Source organism: Phyllostomus discolor, chromosome 1, assembly GCF_004126475.2.
Source record: "Phyllostomus discolor isolate MPI-MPIP mPhyDis1 chromosome 1, mPhyDis1.pri.v3, whole genome shotgun sequence".
Taxonomy (NCBI): Eukaryota; Metazoa; Chordata; class Mammalia; order Chiroptera; family Phyllostomidae; genus Phyllostomus; species Phyllostomus discolor.
In genome coordinates this window covers 145,887,630-145,913,094 of record NC_040903.2, presented here as the reverse complement: position 1 = coordinate 145,913,094, position 25,465 = coordinate 145,887,630, and the positions used below count along the sequence as shown (strand labels likewise).

Below are 25,465 nucleotides of genomic sequence, written 5' to 3'. Positions count from 1 at the left end.
CTCGTACCATTATTGGCAGAAGTTTAAAACTACATAAGCTTTGGAAGGTGGCAGATTCTTATAAAGTCTTATGTTCATATATTTAACTACCCTACAATCTACCAATTCCATTCCTGGGTATTTAACTATGGATATGTAAACCTATATCCACAAAATACTTACACTAAGACTGTTCATGGAAGCCTTATTTGTAATACCTCCAAACTGGAAACAACCCAAATGTCCATCAGTAGGAGAATGGATAAACACTGTGGTATATTCATAAACTAAAATATTTCTCAAGGGAAAAAAAACACTGACACATTCAACAACATTAATGAATCTCAAAAATATTATGCTGAAACAAGTGAGACTCAGTGGCAAATACTATAGATTCCATTTACATAAAGTTCAAAAACAGGTTGTTAATTTATGTTAATAGAAATCAGAACACTGGTTGCCTATGGCGGGAGGTATGGACTGACTGCAAGAGTGTACTAGGGAACTTTCTGGGGTGATGGAACACAAAGCTTCATTAAATAACCTCTCCATTTTTGTGTATGTTTCAAAAGTTACATTATAAAATGATGGTGGAGGGAAGAATAGCCTAGATCTACTTTTTCTAATAAAGATCAACCTCTAAGATGTATTGTTGGGGAAAAAATCCCAGTACAGAAAAGTAGGTACAGAATATTCATATTGAGTGGAAGTAGAAGTAGAGCGCTCATGAAAGTGAAGAATATTTCTGAAAGTACACAAACACAAAATGGTAACAGAAACTACCTCTAGCCCTGGCTGGTGTAGCTCAGTGGATTGAGTGCAGGCTGCGAACCAAAGTGTCACAGGTTTGATTCCCAGTCAGGATACATGCCTGGGTTGCAGGTCATGACCCCCAGCAACTGCACATTGATGTTTCTTTCTCCCTCCTTTCCCTCTCTAAAAATAAATTAAAAATCTTAAAAAAAAAAAAAAAAAAAAGAAACTACCTCTGGTGAAGAGAATTGTGAGGTTGGTATCTAGATGGGGAGACTTTTCAGTGTCTGCTTTTTTACACTGTTGTCATTTTTCTCACATGTATGTATATATTTTTTAACCTAAAGAACAAAATGATAAATGGTCAAGGAGTTTACAAAAACCCTCATGATTCCAAAAAACAAAAATGAAACTACAGCCCTGGCTGGGTGGCTCAGTTGCCTGGAGCGCTGTCCCATAAAAATGTTGCGAGTTTGATTCCCAGACAGGATACATAACTACGTTGTGGCTCCATTCCCCATTAGGGCGCATTTGGGAAGTAATCGATGTTTCTCTCACACTGATGTTTCTTTCTCTCTCTTAAATCAATAAGCGTATCCTTGGGTAAGGATTAAAATTAAATTAAAAAAGAAACTACAGTAATCATGACCCACTTACTCTTTAACCCTTCCCCTCAAAGATAGGCACTCTTGTGTATCCTTCCAGGAAAAAAGTATGGATGTATATACATGTACACAGTCTAACTGCAATAGCATTATGTCTTAAAACAAAAACAAAAACAAAGTAGACTTCCTTAATTTAAAATAATGCCTTATTGCTAAAAAACCTAACTATCACCCAAGCTTTCAGTAAATCATAATCTTTTTGCTGGTGGAGGGACTTAGCTCCAATTTGTAAAATATGCAATATATGTGGAGTACAAAAGAGCAAGGTACATTAAAACTAGGTATGCTGCCCTGACTGGTGTGGCTCAGGGGACTGAGCCCTGGCCTGAGTCAGGGCCCATGCCTGGGCTGCACAGGCCAGGTCCCAGTAGGGGGCATGTCAGAGGCAACCAGATTGATGTTTCTCTCCCTCTCTTTCTCCCTCTTAAAAATAAATAAAATCTTCAAAAAAACAAAACAAAACAAGGTATGCCTATATTACACACACTATTCTACTATACCTAGTTTTTTTCATTTAATGTGGAGTGTTTTCCAGATTAGCATACTTAACTCTACTTCACTGTTTTTAATTATCATGTAGTTGGCTATTACAAGAATTTTCACAATTTTACTTAACTATTTCTCCACAAATGAACATTTATTTTTTGCATATTTTTGTTACTGCAAATATTGCTGGAATACACACATCACTGCATACTTTTGAGAATATATTCATAAAGTAGTTTCCTAGGTGTAGACTTAATGAGTCAAAGGGTAATATTTTAAATTTTGATACATACTGATTTGCCAAAAATATTGTGTCAACACTTCCAATAACTATATAAAGTGTCTGTTCCTTAAACCCATTGCCAACACTAGCAATACCATTTGTTATGGCTGAAGTGTATCCCCCTCCCCAAAATCTTATACTGAAGCCCTAACCCCTAGCATCTTAGAAGGCAACTGTATTTGGAGACAGGGCTTTTGTTTATTTTTTATTTTTTTGCTGAATAGTTTTAATTTCTTTCACTAAAAATTTTAATACTAGCTTTTTATAAAAAATTATTTTTCATTTACAGTTTTAAATTATTATTATTCAGTATTTACTTTCGGGTATACTGCATACCAGTTAGACCATCATATATATTGTACTTTACAAAGTGATTCCCCTCCATATTTCCAGTACCCATCTGGCACCATACATAGTCAATATTACTACTCATAATCAATATTATTCATAGTCAATATTATTGACTATGTTCCTTATGCTGTGGTTTATGACCCCATTGAGTATTCTATAGTGACCAATTTGTACGTATTAATCCTGTCACCTTTTCTACCCAGTCCCCCAACCTCCCTCCCCTCTGGTAACGATCAGTCTATTCTCTGTATCTATGAGTGTTTCAAACTTTATTTATTTTTTGCTTTTGATTCCACATATAATGAAACCATATAGTATTTGTCTTTTTCTGACTTATTTCACTTAGCATAATACCCTCTACGCTCTAGGTCCATCCACACTGTTGCAAATGGTAATATTTCATTCTTTTTTTTTAAGTCCTCACTGGGGGATATCCAGAGAGAAGACAGGACAGGAAGGGGAGGAGGGAGAGAAAGAGAAACACAGAGAGACATGGGTGTGAGAGAAACATGGCTTGTTTGCTTCCAGAAAGTGTCCCAACAAGGGACCAAAGCCTCAACCTAGCACTGACCAGCAACTGAATCCATGACTTTTCAGACCAACTGAGCCACAAAGGCCAGGACAGATGTCAATCTTTTTCAAGGCTGAAGACAGAGAGGGCTTTAAAAATGCAGTTAAGCCCTGGCTGGGTGGCTCAAGTTAGTTGGAGCAATGACCCATGCACCAAAAGGTCGCAGGTTTGATTCACAGTCAGGGCACATACCTAACTTGGGGTTCAGTCTCCAGTTGGGGTATATACGGGAGGCACCCAATCGATGTTTCTGTCTTTCTCCCTCTCTCAACCTCTGAAATCAATAAACATATCCTTAGGTGAGAATTAAATAATAATAATAAAAATAAAGAGGTGACTAAAATGAGGCTGTTAGAGTAGGCCCTAACTCAATTTGATTGGTGTCATTATAAGAGGAAATTTGGGCACACAGAAAGACACCGGGATATATGCACCGAGGAAAGACCATTTGGGGACAGAGCAAGAAGGTGGCCACCTGCAACTTAAGGAAAGAAGTCTCAGAGGTAACTCAACTGCTGACTTCTTGATCTTTTTTCACAGTTCTTGATCAGAACTGTGAAAAAATTAATTTCTACTGTTTAAGCCACCCAATCTGCAGTATTTTGTTATGGCAGTCTTAACAAACTAATACACCATTTAAAAAATGTTACTAATCTTTGTATTTCCTATATTACAAAGATTTGCCTTCAATTTTGTTTTGATAATTTAACACTTCATTTAATCTTGTATTTATTTATTTAACAAGCATATATAACTCTTACTGTACTCTCTTGGCATGAGCTAAATATTGTTCTATCTATGTGCTTTATAAATTTTTATATTTAATATTCCTAATAACCCTACTGGATAGGTATTACGATCTGCTTTTCAGAGATGAGGAAATTGTGGCACCAAAAAGGTTAAGTAAACTCACCTGAAGTGACAATGTTAGCAAACACCAGAGTTAAGATGAGAACCCAAGGAATCTTGCTCTAGAGCCTGGGCTTTGAACCACTATTCTGTTTATGAATTTTTTGTTATACATGCCTAATTTTTATAGCCAAATGAATCAATGTTTCCCTTTATGACTTCTGAATTTAAATCCTTTCTTATAAGGATCTACCCCACTTGATAATTTTTAAAGAAATTCGTCCATGTCTTATTTCAATTTTTATTTTTAAACCTTTAAACAAAAACATTCTAGTTTTTATGTAAGAAAAAATCCAGTTTTATTTATTTTTCCTAAATGGTAGCCAGCTGTTCTGACATAATTTATTAATCATCTTTGTCTCCATTACTTTAAAATTATACCTTAATTCACAAACTAAATTCTTATAACTATATGTATATTTCTAGACTCTATTCCCTTTTATTAATGTTATATTTTCTCTAATTACAAACTCTCAGTAATTATTATTTCATAATATAATCTCTATTTAATCTAGTTTTTGCCTCATTTTCCTTTTCAAAAATGTCTTGGCTATTCTTACATGTTAATTTCCCTCCGAAGAACTCAACCATCAGTTTTGTCAATATATTGAATGCATATTAAGAAAGAGGGGAAGCATTTATATTAATAGCTAAAGAGGTACTTAAGGTTTGAGTCCAAACCTCCATTTACAGGTGAGCAATTCAGACACAGCAAAGTTAAGTAAATGGACTAGGCCCATGGAGCTACTTAGAAGTATCACGAGTCTCTTGAATCTTTATACCAGGTTGTACCTATAGTTGGAAACTGGAGCCAAAGATGGTATCCTAAGGCAACAATCTGAGACAGAGAACTGAAGTTGTTCTGGTCTGGCTTCTTTTATTCTCTTCCAGTGTCTCTCATCTTCAAAAGGTAAGAAAAAACACTGTGCTTAAGTACCCCAATTCAGAATCAGAACCCTGAAGTGTAGGCCAAAGGGACAGCTGGATAGTTCTAAGGGAAACCAAAGTACTAACATTGCCGTGACAATAATCGTGCAGCATAATTTCACTTTTGTTTAGTGTTTGAATCACTGGAACTTAGGAAAATGAATACTGCTGTTTTTACAGTAATACACTTTTTGCCTAAAAAGGCAAAGATTTAAAAGACATGGCCATGACCAGGTCCTACCTCTTTTACCTTTTAGGCCGACCTCTAAATTCGAAAAACTGCTGAAATATGCATTAGCTTATAGCCTTCTTAGTCTCTCCTCCTGGTTTGTCTCTCAGAATTTAACATGATTTTTCTACTAAATTCTTTACAGGTTCTTTTACCTGAATGCTGCTTTCTTCATCTTCCCGGGGTGATTGTGCAGGCATGATTTCCACATCTGAATTATCAGATGAGGTATTACGCTTTCTCTTCTTACCCACCACAGGAGTGATGGTGCTAAAATGGAAAAAAACAAAATCATTTTCAATGAATGAAAGGAAAATTTAGGAGTAAGAAAATGTAATTAATCTAAAGCATTATAGATGAAGCTTCCAGGCAGACAGAAGTATCTAGACTTCAGCCTGTAGAACATACAGCTATTGAGGAGGATGTTTGGAAAAAAGTTACTGAGGTTTCTAAACCACTGGGTGACCTTGACACCAGATTTGTCGAAACCTTACTACCACTGGATTCACAAGGACCTGCAAGAAGGTAACTTAAAAAAGCAGAATGAACGCTAAACTAAGAATTACTAGAACTTATCTTAGTCCCAGTTCTGTCACTAGCTGGGCAGTAGTTTCTTTTTTCATAAACACTGAAGATACTTGGCCTGACAGTTGTTAAGGATCAAATAAGATAACTGATATGAAATTTGTTTTTAGAAAGCTAAAAAATCCTGTACCAATATAAAGCATTATTATAATTATACCACAAATGCTGAGAAGTCCTAGGGAACAGAAGCTAGAGAGAAAGGAGTGAAGCTATAAGACATTAAAGGGAAAGAGAGAACACTCAGTTGTGACAAGAATTACGTCGCAAGCCATGGTTCTGTCAGCCCTGCTTAAGACTGACAATGGTTGCTGAAATCTCTAGTTCACAGATGAGATGCAAGAACAGGGCAGCGATGTCTCCAGCAGCTCTTTTACTAGGGTGGGTGGAAGTAATGAGAAACCCTTCACACTACAGTGATGCCAAATTAGGAAGAATATATAAAAACACAGTCATAGCTTTTAAATTTAACCCCCAACACAATGATCTTTTCCTGTGCCTTAGGGATTCTTTCAAAATATGCAATGTTGCAAATTTTTATTTAAAAAATAAAATAAGCACTGACACAGAAAGGCCTTATCATCATCTCTGACATACCACTTTGAACTATATTGCTGCTGAGTACAAGTATTTCCTCTCAACACTAATTTAAAAATGAATACACTACCCTCTAATGTCCCATCAGAATAGCAAAGGGTAGTACTTACTTCAGCTTACTCTTCCCCTTGGTTTTGGAGGTACCCGATGTTTTGCTCTTCTTTGGCTTTTCTTCCTTGAGCCTCTCCCCGCTGCTCTTTTTCCTGCGTTTCTTTTCACCTTCCTCCTCAGGCCGAACACTGGGCAACTCATCCTCATTCAGGACTCGAGGTATGTTCTGCTCACCCCGAGCACGGGCTCTAGCAATGGCCTCTGCTACAATCCGATTTGCTTTCTCTTGTTTCTTCTGGTGCTCCAGCCTGCGGTTTTCCTCCATTCCTGTCTTGCCCCCCGTATGAGGAGCAGAGCTTGCTGGTGAGGACAGAGCTGCCACTTCACTGGCACTTAGGACCTTAACTACGGAAAGTCCAGAAGAGGCCCCTTGGGAAGAGCCAGCCTACAGAAATGAAAACACTAACTTGTCAATATGTGATAGGTAACTGGCCTAAATAAAACCCAGCTCTGAAGCAGGTTGGCTTGAAACTTTATTTCATTAATTCCTTAAGAATCAGGCCCAAATCTCACTAAACATGGACACATTTTTTTAAAGCAAGATTTTAAGGGGTATTTTTGGTGGGAAGGGGTAAAAAAGGGCAGTTATTGTGCCAAATTAAACTTCAATATCCTTTAACCATGCTCCTAATATCAATACCCATCCTCATCACTCCAGAAAAATTCCAAATATAATGAATACAGTGCTGTTCTCTGGATTGAAAATTAAAAAAACTCACATTCTCCTCTTAGCTTACCTTTACCTCCCTGGGGATGGGGGGGGTGGGGGTGGGAGGAGTGATAATCACTTGACTTCTTTAAGACTAGTTATCTTGCAAATGAAGATATTTAGAACCATTTTTATTTCACAAGATTATAAATGAGATGGTTCAAAGACAAATACCAGATAAATTACCTCTTATTTCAACCCAATAAAAACCCTTAAATCTTTTCATGATATAATTAAAACAAGATTTCCATGGGGGAAAGAGTAAGTTTACATCCCAGTTGAAAGGTATAAATCTAAACAGGCCACACATTCAACAATGAGTGGTTGCTGAGGGCAGTAACAGGGAACTGAGGTCTATTTTCCCTCCTGTGTAGGTCTCACCTGTGGCTGTAGTACCACCTTGAGTGGTACCGAAAGTCTTTGTCCTGGGCTCTGCCCTGGCCCCATTATCTGAGCCTGCTGCACGGAGGAGAGTGTCACTGGCTGGGTTGAGGGTGGCTGCTGGGGTTGCGGCTGTGATGACGGAGGCTGTGGTACAATCTGGATTTTCTGCTGTGGCTGCTGCACCTGCAGCTGGATAGTTACTACTTTGGCAGGCTGTCCCTGGGCATTCTTGGCTTGAGTAAGGGCTGCTAGTTGGTTGCCCTGTAACACTATCTTCCCTGGTAGACTCCCTAGCACAACACGATGTCCTTGGGGACCTCCAGACTGTGGCTGCTGGAGGACCAGGGTGATGCGTTTTGATTCACCCTAAAGAAAGGAAATTGCAAGAGGTACATTAAAGGATGGTATACATCTTAAATATTTACACCAGTTTTCCTCATCCTTGAAAAATAAAAACTGAGGGGGATTAAACAGTATAATTCGTTTTGTTCATCCTCCTCTGTCTTGATAGAATCTTTTCTGTAACACCTCTGCCCCGTGGGTATCAAGCCTACTCTGAAAAAATTCCTAATGGGAAGGTATCTTCTAAGACAGTCATTCCATTTTTTGGAATTCTATTAGAACAAAAGTATTTTTACTAAACTGAAATCCACCTCTTTATTTCTACTAATTCTACTTATCTTGATACTGCTGCCATCACTCCCAAACTCTTTATTCAGAGGTGAGTGCCTCTATTTTCTTAAAATAGAAACTGCCCTTTTCATTGAACAAAGCAGGACAATAATCTCAGTAGTAAGAACAGGGGAAAGGTACACATAGCTTCTCTTAGTCTTATAAATATTTTTTTTCCAAAAATGATTCTTTGTTCCCATAGCATCCTGTTTCTCATAAAACTTTCTAGCATACATTATTGTGAATTCTTGTCTATCCTGCCTGGCAGACTGAAGCTCTGTAAGTAGAGGGGCTGTGGCTGTCCGGATCAGCATCAGCAAGAATTCAAAAAACTATGTTAACACTAACTGCTTCCACCTGGTAAGCAGTAGGTATGTGGCTGTCAACATCAACTGTTAAATAGCAAAGACAGAATTTAAACAGGATTTCCTAGAGCTAGCACTCATATGTTCTCTCTCAGAGTTGCTAGGCCCTCTACTAAACCAAAATTCACCTCCCCCTTTCACTCAAGTCACCTGAGTAGGTGTAGAGGTCAGTGTAACTGCAGGCTTCAGTGGGGGCCCTGTGGCCCCAGGGTTTCCAGCAGGAGCTGAACCCTTAACTGGCTGTAGGACCAGCTGCTTTACTGGTCGGCTGGGCTGGACAATGCGCTGAACAGTAGTAGCCTGGTTCCCAGGGACCTTGGCGGCCAAAACTGTATTACCAGAGACAATGGAAACACCTGGTCGAAGGGGAGTGCCGGTCAGCACTTTGGTAAAAGTGACTTTTCCACCATTGGCTGTGCCAGCCACCAAGGGCTGAGCTGTGCTGGTGATACCTTGGGCCTGAATTTGTGCCACATGGGCACCAGTGACTGAGGAGCTTGGTGGGGCTTTAAGGATAACAATCTTAGGGGCTGACTGAGGTGGTTGCCCTCCAGCACTACTGGAAGACACAGCTGTGGCAGAGACACCCATGAAAGGATTCCCTTGGCTCAGAATCTCCTGGTTCTTGGAGACCTGCAAAAGTCCTGACGTTGGCGTTGGTGTCTGTAAGACAGGTTGGGCTGGCTGCTCCTGGCTGACAGGCTGAGTGGTATAATCATGCAAAGTTAAAGATTCTGGAGCTGGAGCTGTTGATTCCTTGGGGAGTTCTGTGGAGGCTGTTTCCTCCGGTGGGGGGACCAGGTCACTTGCTGATGTATTCCCCACATCACCACCTCCGCCATCTTGGTTCATCTGATCCAAGGAGTCCAGAGAGCTTGGCAGTCCAAGGGCTTCCTCAATGGGGTCTTGTGTGACCTGGTTGAAGCTGTCATCAGTCAGAGAGTCCAGGCCAAATAAATTTGGGTCATCAAACAGATCCATGATGGGGTCTGCCATCTTGGGACAGCAATGGAGGGTACTTCCCCAAGGTCTAGGAAGGGAAGGGGAGGGGGGGTACTGGCTCTCCCCTCCCCTCCCCTATTAAGAAAAAATGTACACAATGGAAGACTACTCTTCAGGTAAAGAGGCAAGAAACAAGTGCATGTCAGATTGTCCTGACCTTCATGGAGCAAGATGGCTAGGTCTTCAGAGGAAGATGGTGGAACTCCTGTTGTGGGAAGACAAATGAAAAATAAGCAAAGTAGGTGAGCTCAGGAAAAATTCCTCCTTCTTAGGTGCTACCCTTATTATCAAGTCATGTCAAAATAATAAAAGAAGAGGAAAATATGAAGTAATCTGAGGATAGAGACAAAGAAGAAAATACCCACATTTCTGCTTCAAAACTGAAACTAAAAGAGTAGTAATAAAATAAACCAACCCCCTTTTGGGATTCTTACACCTCTACACTTTGAAGCTTCTATCTGTCAACATCATTCAGCTCTCTTTGTCCATTTCTTTTTACAATTATCATTCTTAGGTAGAGATCAGGTAATTTTATGGTCATTCACCTTCTATTCTATTTCGATTTCTTAAGCTGGCAGAACTAAGTTTGTCAGCAGCATTTCAGTGACTGTAGATAAAGGTTTCTGAATATACTGTATTTTATAAATTTCCCTTATATCTTTAATCAAGGTCATAGTACAATCTTCCTAAGCTTATAATATAACTACCCAGGAAGTTTTTGTAAATTTTATTCTAGTTAACATATCAATCTATATATAGTATTTCTGTTCTGAATCTCCTCCCCACTCTCATATTTAAGATGAAAAAACTTCCTTTGCAAGGGATCCAAAGAATTCTATATTTTAGTTCCAGTTTAAAGTTGGGAATATAAACTTTTTATTAAGACTTTATTTATTTATTTTTAGAGAGAGAAGGGAGGGAGGGAGAGAGAGAGACAGACAGACAGACAGACAGACACAGACACATCAATGTGCGGTTACTGGGGGTCATGGCCTGCAACCCAGGCATGTACCCCGACTGGGAATCGAACCTGTAACACTTTGGTTCACAGCCCGCGCTCAATCCACTGAGCTACGCCAGCCAGGACAGAATATAAACTTTCTCATTACTTCCTATATATACACTCTGTATTTCAGTCCAACTAAACAACACAGTTCCCTTAACATGATTCTTATCTGTATGTCTTTGCCTTTTATGCTATGGCTTCTGTCTGAACACCTCCACCATACCCCCAACATCTCTCCCAGGTGAATTCTTTCCCACCCTCAAAGGTCTTCTCCTCTACAAGGTGAGGCCCTTTAACAGCGCAATTTGTGATGACTTGGTCCCTTCCCTTTCTTTAAATAGCACAGCACTGTTTGCACCTTATCAAGAGCACTTGTATTTATATTATACTAACATAAGTGTCTTGTCCATAACCTCTGAAGGCCCAAATGGTTCCTTCATGCAAATTTTAAAAAGCTCATCAAGATGCTTGTCTGCCCTCTGCTGGAAATTTGTCATATTATCGATGATGATAATGAATATGTTCAATGCACATCCTGCACAATCCTATATGGCGGGCCGGCTCCTCCTTCCCAGAGACAAAAAAAGTTCCTGATGATAGGGGACCATGTATTATCTGTGGATCCCTAAAGAACCAGCAGGATATCATATATAGTAGCTGCTTAAAAAATACTTAATGAGTTAATATATTTGCTTGCAGTATCTGGAATGAACCATGCAGGCCTTACACACACTAATCAGGGATGTCTAACCTGCAGCCCACATGTGGCCCAGGAAGGCTGTGAATGTGACCCAACACAAAATTATAAATGTAATTAAAACCTTTTTTTTTCTTTTTGCTCATCAATTTTTGTTAGTGTTCACATACTTAATGTGTGGCCCAAGACAACTCTTCTTCTTCCAGTGTGGCCCAGAGATGTCAAAAGGTTAGACACCCCTGCATGGTATTCCCTGATTCTAAGATGAGACAGTAGAAAGCTTCCCATCTTGAAAACCTGTTCTACAATAACTGCAAGCATGTTTACTAAATCCACATCTGGGGTTTCAAGTTCATGAAAATGTTGGAAAAAGGAAAAACCAATAAAAGGAATTATAATAGCAATAAACTATATAAAAATGGTTTATCTGTTCTTTGTAATATGTCAGAATGACAATCCATGAAAGCTTTGCTTGATAAAACCACTTCTCCTAACTTTTAGAAGACATCAGAGAAGAAACTTGTAAGTGACACAGTACAAACTTGACTCAAGAAAGTTTTCCCACAACCCCCAAACTTCTTTTCTTCCTTAACCCACTCCAGTTATCCTTATAAAACAATATAGCAATGTGGACAAATATCTTGGAAACTCAGAAATAGATAAAAAGAACAGACTCATCAGTAGCTGGCACATCAGTCAAAATTACAAAGCATGAATGTTATCTCCACCAGTGTTAAACAAGATCTCCCTTGCTTCAGTAATTGTGTTCCCTTCACATGTTATGCAGGATCCCTATCACTTCCCTCTCCTGGGTAAACTATTCCACCAGCTCGTTTCAGCCTCTCCTATCTAATTCCCTGCCCCATCTACTCAAAATGATAATCAGAAAAGTTATCAATGTTTCTTCATTAAGTAACAATTGACTCAATAATTTTATAAACTTCCTCAACACTACCATCAACTGTTTTCTAGTTATGCCCTTGCTCTGCTACTTAGTATCTTTCACCTCCTATTCAGTGCCAGAGAAGCTACATTATCCAAAAGAAGCTACACTAAATATCCAAGTTAGGTGTCATATAAAAACTACAATGCAAGTTTCCACTAACTAGAAGTTTATGCTGACAATAGTTTATAACTTGCTTTTTCTTCCATGGGGTATTTTGGGGGAAGATGAGAGAAACATCAATGTGAGAGAGAACTATCATCCATCAATTGCCTCCTGCACAGACCAGGGATCAACTGGGGATGAAACCCACAATCTTTTGATATACGGGATGACACCAACCAACTGAGCCACCCAGCCAGGTTGAAAGAGCTGTGTTTCTCCACTAAAAAGTGAGATAACAGTTTCTGAAATATTTCCTTATTTTCCCCCTACTCCCAATATGACTAAAGCACTATACGTTTCTAAAGATCAATGCAATTATCATTTTTCTCCCTTTCCAGTTTTTGGGTCCAATTTCTGCTTCTCCTGGTTCAGTCTGGGCCCAATAATCTAAAAAACCTCACCACTGACTTAAAGCCCCACCACCAAGTTTTACAGCTTTTCAATCTCACCCCATCAACGCACTTCTACTGACCTAATTCATCTTGTACATGTTTTTAAAATCGTAGTCTCTTGCTCCTTTCTAACTCCCACCTTGAAATTGTCCTTGCCTCTCTAAACATTAAATCTCTCCCAACATACCTCCAATTTTCTTCACTCCTCCTCCTATTCTTACTTATGGGTCACCTTAGCTGTATCCATCCAAATCTGACCTATCCTACCATACTCTTCTATCCCATGCTTCAAACCTTCGTAGTAAAAACAGAGTTTAAGCATTCAAATATATGAAGCACTTAGATACCCCAAACAAAGTGCTTAGGTAAAGAAGTCATATCACTGCCCAAAAGAGAAACACATGTATATGCTCAAAAGGAAAAAGAGTTAATGATTGCAATTAATCACTCTCACTAATTCCAAACTAATGACAGAAACCTTGAGGGTTAGGAGTTAGGGAGAAGTGGAACAAACTAGTCAGTTAAGGTTAAAATCCAAAACCTTACCTATATTCCCCAAATAACAAGCAAGCTAAAACTAAGAAATACTTTATATAATCGCCCCTCATCTCACCTCCTTCTTAAAGGGGTAATTACTCTTTCCCTTCCATGTAAGTCTAAACTGCTATTCTAGTTTATTCACCTTTATATAGTTCTTGTTTTTTTTTTAATCTAGAGTTCCAATTCTCCCTTTCTTATTTTACATGTCTCCTCACCCTTCCTGATTTCAATAACTTTTCTGTCTAATCATGAAAGACTTTATTTTACTCTATATACTTTTCCATCTCAATCTTCCCATACTTGTCAACAAAGCAATGATTCTCAACTGGAGGATGAGAGGAATGGCAGTTTGAAATGTGTATTCAATATCATAATTTTATATTTATCAAATGGAAAGGGAAAACACACCTCCTTGTTTAGGTTATTTATAGTCAGTAAAACTGGACAAAATCTTCTTGGCTAGTGAGGATGTATAAAAGACAAGGGGCATGGGGGGAGCAGAGAAAGAAGCAGCATGCCTGGCTTGGAAGGATTATCAACAGCTTTGTGGTGGGATACGACTTCTTATGGGCTCTCAGAAGGGAATGTAGCAGTTATTGTTTATGATGGATGAGAAGCACTGCAACAGAGATTAATCCAGTTGTCTAATAGGTAAATCTATATAAACTGAACTACAGACATCCATCCTCCATTTAGAGATTTCTCTGTACTGTCCATCCTGTTAGAAGATAATGAACAAATGCCATATTGACAAATGCAGGCCTTTTTTGGTAATATGTACTTTTTCAACGTACCACCCATGACCATTTAACCTCTATCTGCTCAAAGATTCAGAAAACAACAAACTATTTTACTTCAAAGTATAAATCATTACTGGAAACTGTATCCTTTCAAGAGAATCAGCTGCAGATAGACATAAACATGTTATTGAAACACAAGATGCTCAGAAGCAGCTTAAATAAGAAATCCCTTAAAAATAATCAAAAAGTCTAAAATGAAAATCACCAACATATTTTCAAAAGAGGATTTAAAAACTGTACTGTGGAGACATTTGAGACCCAAAGGGTCCCATATCTTATAAAGAAATGGAAACAAACACCCAAGGAGAATGTAATCACAATTTAGGGTCAGCTAGGGATCAGGATGGAAGGACACATATCATTAGAGATGGAGCTTTTAACTTGGAGCCACTCAGAAGATTTTCCCCAAGACTGAGCTCTCAGGCCATTTCCTCTATCTTCACCATTCTCACGCTAAATGTGGCTACTCTGTTTTTGTTTTCCCAATTACTTATGGAAAAAGTGCACCTCAATCAGGGGTATGGACATTTGGGGGCAAACATGGCTGATAAAGTAAACCCTTCTGAATAAACAAGAAAAGCAAAATAGGCAATTATGAAAACTAAAAGCATGTACGTATGTTCAGGGGGTAAAGAAGAAACTACAGAAATTATGTACTTATGTGAAATAAGGGAAGGGGCAAGGTAAGGAAGTCAGGGGTTTTGAACAGAGAAACGCGACTGGGGTGGGGGGTGGGGGTGGCGGGGACCCGGGTACATTACCTGCTCATACTGCCGGGGTTGGTGCCAGTAAGGCCCATACAGCAGAGATGGGTAATTTCTGGCAACTGGAGCCCCAAGATGGAGATGAGGTACATGCACTTGAAGGAGGGAGCTAGCGGGGTGCCCTCCAGAGTGGGGATGGCCAAGACGGGAAGATGCGGGGGGTGGGGGGTGTGGATGCCCGGGTGGGAGCAATGTTAGGGCGGAAGCTACAGACTAGAAGGCCAACAAGCCCAGAAGGAGAAAAGGAGCTGTGCCTCACCCCCATGGGGGAAGAGAGGTGCCTTTACCTGCAGCAGCGTGTGGGGGGGGCCGGTTCGCCCCTCTCGCTGTCTCTCCAGCACCAGTTCCCCCTCCTCCTGCGCAACCTACCATGCTGCGCCAGCCCGCCCCGCATCCTGATTGGCTAAACTACACTGCCAATCACCAGGAAAGCACAAACGCTAAACAGCCCTAAGGGTGGGACTTGAGAAAGCTTCCCCCTCCCCCGCCACCGCGAGTTAGTTTGAGAGCGCACGGAGAGGCCTATCCGGTTTCTAGGGCCGAGGCAAGCCTGCAGCTTGCTTGGGAAAAAAAAAAAAAAAAAAAAGGGGGCCTGGCCAGAGGACCGGTCTCTTGCTGTAAGAAACTAGTCCTAGGGATTAAATCCCCTAAAACCTACACTGTATTCTGCACACTGAAGAGTATAAACTCAGGAAGGAGGGTTGCACACTAGGCCAACTCTGCCTCCCCCTGAATTCCGTGCCTTCTAGCAGCCCTGTCAAACCCTCTGCTGTAGTGACTACACCTTAGCCCATCCATTGAAAGGGGCCACATCTTCCCTTCATCATGGGAGTGAGGCTGCCCAGTTGATGAACACAGGGCCTTTTTACTCTTAAAACATAAAACACTCCTTCTGCCACAACTCCAAATACTGGTTTGCATTCTTGACACTCCAACCCGGGGGGGGGGGGGGGGGGGGCAGCAGTTACCTCTTTCCAGGAGCCCTCTAACAATTCTCAGCCACCACCCCTCCAAACCGCACACCCAACTCTTCACCTCAAAACCTGGTGGTCTACCCCCACTTCATTTCCATTGAAACTCAGCTTCTTTGACATACTAGCTAGTGTCCACTTTGCAATGCCACTTGACACCACTCATTCCCAATGAGACTAGTCAACTCCAGAATGATGCATGCTTAAATCCCCCAAAGTAAACTGTTATTAAAAACAGTTGCTGACTTCCCCACCATGTTTCCCCTGAAATGTAACCATTCTCAACATTGAAATCCTATATTCTGTACTCTGGAACACCAACGAGGAAGTGGATCAACTTGGCTGTAGATCTCCTATTTTTAAACATCCTAGCATTACCACTACTGCTAGGAACACTCCATTACCGTGCCTGTAAACAGCAATACTGTTTTCCTATTCTCTCAGGCTCAAGACCTCAAAGGTGTCTCTGAAACCTTCTCCTATATCCACCATCCAGTCATTTGTCAAGTCCCATTGATGCCTGCAATATATCAGGGCCAAACTCTGGAGCTGGCAAAGACTTCGGCAATCATACGAAGTCTGCCCTCTTGTACAGATGAGAAAACTGACGCTTAGAGAGTAGAATGATTCAACTATGAAATTAAGTGGCAAAGTTAGGATTCATATATTCTGACTCTTCTGTTTCTGCTGCCTCCTCATTTATTTAGTTCCTCGTGTAAGCGCCTCATAACTAATCCATTCTATTACCAGATTAATTCCCTAAAATACAGTAGGGCCAAATCAGTTTCTGGCTTAAAACCTTTCAAAGGTTCCCTGTCACTTAACACATAAATCTTAAGAACACCTTTTGCCTTTCCAGTCTTATTTTCCACTATTCTTCCAGATATACACTTATAAACTAGGAAAAAAGACAACTTATTCTTTATTATTTTATCACGTACTGAGCATATGATATACCAAGTAATGAAGTATTATTAGAAAACCAAAGATGAATAGGCATGACCTCTACCCTCAAAGAACTCACAATATGTAGGAGTTTATTTGAGTATATGTGGGGAGAGGGTAAAGAGTAGGGATTATGACAGTAGTGACAAATGTAAACAATTACAATACACGGTGATACATGATGCAATGAAATAAGCAGGGGCTATTACAGAAACAGATGAAAGGAACTTAATAACTTAATAAGATAAGGTATCAAGGAAGTAGTTTCTTAATGGACGAGGAGTTAACTAGGGAAGGTAACTCCTAGGCTACAGGAAAGGGTATTCAGGCAGCAAAAATGGTAAAAGGAAAGACAAAATAAAGCACAGCAATGAGAAACAATATGAAACATGTAGCAGACAGTCCCAGTCAGGGTACATGCCTCGGTTGCAGGCCACGGCCCCCAGCAAGTGCACATTGATGTTTCTCTCTCTCTCTCTCTCTCTTTCTCCCTGCCTTCCCTCTCTAAAAATAAATAAAATCTAAAAAAAAAAAACAACTTTATTTATTTTAGACAGAGGGGAAGGGAGGGAGAAAGAGTAGGAGATAAACAGTGATTGGTCCCCAACTGGAGACTGGCCAGCAATCCCAAGCATGTGCCATGACTTGGGACTCGACTTGCAACCATTCAACAACCATCCCGTTTGTGGGACGATGCCCAACCCACTGCGCCACACCAGTCAGGGCAAAGGATTTTCTTAAAAGTAGATGAGGAGCCACTGAAACAGGGAATGATGTGATTGGAATTGCATTTTGGTTAGCTAACTCTGACTGTTAGATACAGAATAGATTTGGAGGATGAGGGGGCAGAGGACACAGAAGTAGTTAGGAGGCTGCTATGGTAGTCCCAAGAAGGGTTGTACACTAGATATTTGCTGATTTTCTTTCTGCCCAGCAACCAAAAGCACCCTTCCTATACTGGGGGAATAGGCCCGTTAAGAGTCTTCAATGCGAGGCCAGATATTACCTCCCACTATACAGCCAGGGAGTTGGGGGATGGGAGGTCCCACCCTCTCTTCCTGGCAGAGACAAAGTATACATGAGACCTAGGCTACTTAAACTGGACACTTCTTAGGGGAATTTTGACTTTGAAGAGGTAATGCAAAGACCCAGAACCAAGGAGTTAGACAACATTCAGCTTCTTAAACAGAATGTTCAGTGGTGTGACCTTGACCATGTTCTTCATTTCTCTAATCTCTCTTGGTTTTAGATCACTTTCTAAACCAGGTGCTCTAGCATTCCTGTTGATTTTGTGAACCATACAATAGCCTTCTAATAAATTCCCTTTCTGCTTGAGTTAGCCAAAAGATGATTTTTAAGGTTTGCAAAGAAGGATCCTAACAAGATGATTAGGGCCTGAATCATAGCAATGTGGTTCAAAAAGTATTGATGGGAAGGAAGGGACAGAGCCAAGTATACTTATGGGATAAAAATTAGTAGAATTTGGAGTGTAGAGGCAAAGATGACTTCAACCATGTCGAGTTTGAGTTACCTATATTATGCCAAGTAGTGATATTCAATAGGAGGTTGGATGTACAACTGTAATCGTTGACCTGATGACAGGTTTAGAGTCACCAGTATCTAAATGGTAGTTTTGAGAGTAAAGATCGCCCAGGGAGTGTGAAGACCAAAGAAAGTATAAAAAAAACTGCATTAATACTGTTGGGGAGACAACAGAGAATGCTGGGGTCTGTGAAGAACTGGAGAACCCATGTCCATTCCAAGAAGTTGCTGCTGCCAGCTAGAGTTAAGTGCTGCCATATGGAAATGCACATCCAAGGTTGAGCAAGAACTTCAGATTTTTCAAAAGCCAGAAATAAGAGTTTTACGTAAATATTCTACGTTTTAAATGTACACTGCACAATAAAAAAATGAAAAAAATGTTTTAAATGCTATAAAGACTACACAAAACACTTAGCTGGAACCCCAATTCTTGAGAGTTTTTCATGTAGAGTGAGAAAAACTAAGGAAGAACCCAGGAGAACATCAGGATTTAAGAATCAGAATAAGATACACCTACCAAGCAGCTGGAGAAGGAAAAGCTAGGGAAGCAGAGAGGGCAATGTCACAGAGGCAGAGAGCAGAGCTTTGCAGGGGGAAAGAGTGATCAATTATAATGAACAAAGCAAAACGTCCAATAATATAAGAACTTTAAATATCTATGGATTTATTTTTTTCCTTTTTTTCATTGTATTTAATGGTTGAAAACCTTCTTGGTCCTACTTTTCATTGTCAAGCCAAACGTTATCAGTCTGATATGAGCTTTCATAGCATTTTAAAGAACATTTTAAGAATAATTAGACTTCCAGCCAAGATGGCAGCATAGATGGATATACTTTGCCTCCTCGTACAATAAAAAGTAAGGACAACAACAAATTTAAAAACAAAAATAACCATAACTGCTAGAAAATTGAACTGTATGGAAGTCCAACAATGAAAGCTTTAAAAAAGAAACATTCATCCAGACCCGTAGGAGGGTCAGAGACTGGCAGTCAGGTAGAGAGGACTCGAGGCAAGGTGGTGACTGGAGGACCGGGCAGGTGAGGCAGCAGGTGGTAGACCAGATGAGGCTGCGGTTAGCAGACCTGGCTGTCCCACACTTGCATGTGGATGAACCAGGAGGAGCAATTGGGGAGTGAGACAGACCACGAAAACCAGGGTTCCAATGCCGGGAAATATAGCCTCAAAACCTCTGACTAAAAAAACCTGTGGGGGTTGCAGCAGCGGGAGAGAAAGTGCTCAGGAAAGTGGCACTGTTCCCTCTCGGACCCCTCCCCCACATACAGTACCACAGCACAGCCCGAGTTTGCCCCAACCTGACAAATACCTAAGGCTCTGCCTCTTACTTTGTAACAGGACTGCCAAGACAAAAAAATATGGCCCAAATGAAAGAACAGATCAAAGCAACAAAAATAGAACTAAGTGATGAAGAGAGAGCCAACATATCAGATGCACAGTTCAAAACACTGGTAATCACAATGTTCACAGAAATGGCTGAGCATGGTAGCAAAATAAAGGAAAAAGTGAAGGCTATGAAAAGTGAAATAAAGGAAAATGTACAGGGAACCAACAGTGACGGGAAGGAAACTGGGACTCAAATCAACAGTTTGAAGCAGAAGGAAGAAAGAAACATTTAACCAGAACAGAATGAAGAAACAAGAATTTAAAAAAATGAGGAGAGGCTTAGGTACTTCTGGGACAACTTCAAACATCCCAACATCCAAATCATAGGGGTGTCAGAAGGAGAAGAGTTAGAGCAAGAAATTGAAAACTTATTTAAAAAAATAATGAAGGAGAACTTTCCCAATCTGGTAAAGGAAATAGATTTCCAGAAAGTTCAGGAAGCTGAGAGAGTCCCAAAGAAGTTGGACCCAAGGAAGCACACACCAAGGCACATCATAATTACATTACTCAAGATTATAGATAAGGAGAGAATCTTAAAAGCAGTAAGAGAAAAGGAGACAGTTACCTACAAAGGAGTTCCCAAAAGACTGTCAGCTGATTTCTCAAAAGAAACCTTACAGCCAAGAAAGGGGTGGAAAGAAGTATTCAAAGTTATGAAAAGCAAGGACTTATATCCAAGATTACTCTATCCAGCACAGCTATCACTTAGAATGGGAGGGCAGATAAAGTGCTTCCCAGATAAGGTCAATTTAAAGGAGTTCATCGTCACCAAGCCCTTATTGTATGAAATGTTAAAGGGACTTATCTAAGAAAAAGGTGATAAAAACTATGAACAACAAAATGACAACAAACTCACAACTATCAACAACTGAACCTAAATAAACAAACTAAGCAAACTAGAACAGGAACAGAATCACAGAAATGGAGATCACATGGAGGGTTATCAGTGGGGAGAGGGAAGGGGGAGAGTGGGGGAAATGGTACAGGGAATAAGAAGCATAAATGGTAGGTACAAAATAGAGAGTGGAGGTTAAGAATAGTATAGGAAATGGAGAAGTCAAAGAACTTACATGTACAACCCACAAACATGAACTAAAGTGGGGAGTGCGGGTGGGGAATAAAGGGGAGGAAAAAATGGGACAACTATAATAGCACAATCAACAAAAGATGTTAAAAATAAAAAATATGAAAAGGCAAAAAAGAAATTGTAATATTCTGGGTATATTGGGTTAAATAAACAATAGTTATCTTTGCCCTGACTGGTGTGGCTCAGTGGGCTGGGCATCGCGCTTATAAACTAAAAGGTTGCTGGTCCGATTCCTGGTCAGGGCATGTGCCTGGGTTGCAGGCTGGGCCCCCAACTGGGGGCTTACAAGAGGCAACCAAATCAATGTGTCCCTTTTATGTCCATGTTTCTCTCCCTCTCTTTCTCCATCCCTCCTTCTCTCTCTAAAAATAAATAAATAAAACCTTTGTTTTAAAAATTATCTTCTCTTTTGTATTTTATATATATTTGCATATGGAGGTACTATGGGCTTTCAAGTCAGAGGGATGTATGTTCAGATCTTTATCCCACCAAGTATACTAACCTTTTTGATTCCTGTTCAATCCTCTCAACAAAGGAGGGTTATGTTATAGGGCCACTAATTAGGATTAATGAAACATCTAACACAGTATTTGGCATATAACTACTATGCCCTAGGAAGTACTCAACAAATGTTGCTAGATAGACAGTTGGGGAAAAATTTTTGCCAGTGTGTCTGCCTAATCAGTTTTATTGGGGATCACCTCTCAGATTAATGGTCTCCAAAATAATCTGTTAATTTCAGCAGGCTAATTCCTACAAGCTTGAATATATACTCTCACTCTCTTCCTTTATATTAAATCTAACTTAAGGCACACAGGAAAACTACACTTTAGATTCTAGAGTCTAAAGATCATGTTCAAGCTTTGATCAGTCTAAACCTGCTATAGATGTTCTAAACCACTAGTATACAACTTTGAATGGTAAGAGACCCAAATTAAGACTCTCAGGGATCCAAGGAAGGGCTATAAAGATTTTAGAAAAAGCAGCCACACCCTCAAATACTTTTTCTGGGTGGCTTCCAGGACATGATACTTTTCTGGTTTCTCTTCTACCTCTGTGGTCACTTCTCCTTTGCTATTCTTTTCCTCTACCAGCCTTTAACTGTTGAAATTCACAAAGCTTTGGTCCTAGAGCCCTCTTTATTTCTCATTCTATACTTTTCAAGAATGTCTAATTCGGAGTCATGATGTCAATTATTATTATTTTTTCCACCAAATTATCTATATACTTATTATCTCTCATTTCTATTTCCAGACCTGTATATCCATTTACTTACTCAACAGCTCTTCTTGGTAGTCTGTCCAATCTCCTCGGCTGACCTACTTGTCCAGCTTTCCCTTGTACAAGGGACCTATGACCTTAGGAAGTTTGATTCCTTGGTAGTCTCTCTTGCTTCCTCCATCCCCACCACCATGCACACACATACACAAAGATGGTAATCACCCTCCAGCATCCCCTATTCAGTCCTGGCTGCAGGGACCAAAGACCCTCTTCCTTACCACCTATATCTAACACCTGTAAATCCTACCTTTACCTCCTAAATATCCCTCCGATCTATCCACTTCTGCCTCTATTGCCATTCTGGATCAATTTACCATCCTCATTTCCCTGAACTAGTGCAACTACCTTCTAACTGGTTCCCTTCCATTCCTGCCTATTTAATTTTTACTTATCCTTCAAAGCTCATTTCAACATTTCAAAAAAAGCTTTCCCTGATTTCCCATACAAAATACAACCAAATTTATGCAGTTTGCATTACATATCAGGTATTCTTCTACTCTTCTAAACAATACAAATAACAAGAGTCCAGCAGAAGTAATGCCTGCTTGAGTGTGGGTTGGTAGGGTAATGATATGGGTGTCATAATTTACAGTTTTAATTTGACCACTTCACCTAAAATGCCAAATGGTGTACTGGTGATATTGTTATGTGACAGAAGTACATGCTTATGATTTTGTAATGAAAGATTTTGTGCCCTGGCTGGTGTGGCTCAGTGGACTGAATGCCGGCCTGTGAACTGGGGGGTCACTGGATTGATTCCTAGTCAGGGCACACGCCTGGGTTGCATGCCAAATCTCCAGTTGCAGGCATGCAAGAGGCAACCACACATTGATGTTTCTCTCCCTCCCTTCTCCTCTCTCTAAAAATAAATAAATAAAATTTAAAAATAAAAATATAAAAGACTTTATAATTAAAAAGGGCATTATTTGTGACAGACTCTGTAGATAAACCTATTTCATTTTCTTAAGCCTGAAATAACTATCTGTTATTTTATTGATGAGGAAACTGAGGCATAGAAAGATAAGTAATTTGCCCAACATCCCACAGCTAGTGAAAAGTGGTGCCAGATTCAAATTTAGGCAGTGTGGCTTCAGAAGTCACAATCTTAACCTCTCTACTATACTATGCCATAGGTTACATGCCCCTATTATAAATTGTCTTGTAACATCCATAACTTCTTTTTTGTAGTAGAGATTGATTATGGAGTAATTAATTGTTTGATGCCCCCCCCATAGTACAACAGAATGCAAGTTCCACATGGGCAAGAGCTGTGTGTGACTGGTTCATTACAACATGCCCTTTGTTTATGAGGTGGTAATGGACTTTCAGTGTACATTTGTTGAAGGGATGCATTTTCAACTTTCAACCAAAGGTTTGTGGGAGTGAGGCTGTGGAGAGATAATGGGGAGGTTTCTGAGCAAAAGTAAGGGCTTCCCCGAGACTGCAGAGATAGTAACAAAGGGCAGTGGCACATTTCCCACCAGGGACACTGAGAAGAGGCATTAAAAAATTATCAGCATCTTCACTTTTTAGGACCTGCAGCAGACACAGCTTTTACATTTAGCAAAAGGGGCTACAGGTAATACACTTAAACTATTTTCTATAGTGTGATAATCACTGTTGGAAGCAATGAAATTTCAGTCATCTCCTTTAGGCTTGGGCCCATAAAGCCTCAGTGGTGGCCAATTTAAAGCTGTGTCAAGAAGCAAATGGATTACACTATATCCACATGACTTGAAAATAGAGCATGCATTTATTTTTAAGTCAGACTCGTTATTGATTTTTTCCCCCCCAGTAAAACCTCAGAGTTTTGGTCTGAGTCTGAAACAGAAAATAAGAGCTAATCCTTATACCTTTAGGACACGTTAGACTGGATCTGGAGAGGTTCCTTTTCTCTGCCCGTGGTCACCAAGGTGATGCTAATACTCTGGGTTCTGGATGAGGAACATCTAACTGGATCAATATATCCTTGTATTTGATGATGCTTTTGGTCATCCGACACAAGTCCTGGTCCTCGTTATGCTCTCGCACACCACTCTCACATGCTCTCCTTTAACTGGGCCATTACATACATTTGTTCAGTCTAACAGAAAAATATAAATATTTTATTCAGGAGGGATTGTTTTCCTTGCAACATTTATGTTACAAAGGTGTGTGTGGCTGCAGAAGGAGAAACATTATAAAGCACTGTTACCACACCTGTGCCTCAAGGCACAAAAATCACCCTAGTGACATGGGACTAATGAAAATTTAGTGTGCCAGTTTGATGTGCCTTGGTTAAAAAATAGTTATTTGCAAGACTGACCAAGTGATTTTCCTCTGTGGAGCTTAAAGTATTTCACATAATCTTGTCTTCAAGATAACTAAGTTAAGAGAAACAAATTATTATATTTGCCTTTTAACAGAGATACAAAGACAAAAAGAAATTTTACATTCTCAAGGTTCTACAGCTGCCACAGGTACAGCCTTTAACAGGCTACTCGATGCCTACTTGTCTCATGTTGTGGACAAAGACACTTCTGCACAGGAGTCAGCACTGAACTTTTAAATAGGGGGAGGATGGATAATGGATGGAGCTTAGAGTCCAACAGACCAGAGTCCTACTCCTAGTTAAGTTACCTGCCCTCACTGTCTTATTTTCCTCTCTTCCATAAAATGAAGCTAATATCACATACATTTCAGGATTATTCTGAAGATTAAAAGATAATGTACAATGTTTGGCACACAGTAGGCAAATAAAAAGGAGTTTATTCTCCAATAATTTAAAAGTTTACCAATAAAGTTTTCTCTCAAAGCAAAATTACTCCCTCGAGACTTGGCTGAGCTAATCTGCTAAACAGAATGGTGAGATACTGAAACAGATGTAAAAGTTTCACAATTACAAGTGCAGCACTACTGGCCAGGATGAAAGGACTCCAGCAATACTGTGCTGAGTAGTACAGCCCTTTAGCCTCAAAACCATGGAAAAGATTTCAACCAACACTGGTGTCTAGGGCAACATCCAGGTAATTCAGTTAGTCATTTTTCATCTTTGCAGGAATGATGCTGGTGCCTAGCTCACACTATTCCATTTACTTCACGATACCTACTCGTGGGAACCTAGTTTCCCAACTAACCAGGCTGCCCCTTGGTAGCTCGATCCAGCTGCCTCAACTTTCAGCTCCCATGGCTTTCAGGAGAGCAGTGAGTGGAAGTGACCATTACCTACATGTAAGGCCTCATGAAAAAGATTGCCCCTATAGGAGACATACCAGAAAAACAGTCAAAAGCACTACATTTTACAGGAGAATTGATGCGTTAATAAACAGCAGTCTCATGTGCCCCACTGCCCAGACAAGGGGTAAAAAAAGAGAATA

At 40.0% G+C, this 25,465-nt stretch overlaps 1 protein-coding gene across 1 annotated transcript in view; it reads right to left on the bottom strand.

Moving 5' to 3' along the window:
- The window catches only part of CHD8 (chromodomain helicase DNA binding protein 8), a 62,596-nt gene that overhangs the window by 32,342 nt on the left and 4,789 nt on the right, over window positions 1-25,465 (bottom strand). The window contains 4 exon segments of the mRNA XM_036030787.1: window positions 5,309-5,423; window positions 6,443-6,828; window positions 7,534-7,902; window positions 8,724-9,780. Of these exon segments, the coding sequence (XP_035886680.1) occupies window positions 5,309-5,423; window positions 6,443-6,828; window positions 7,534-7,902; window positions 8,724-9,569 (1,716 nt within the window). The 5' untranslated portion in view covers window positions 9,570-9,780.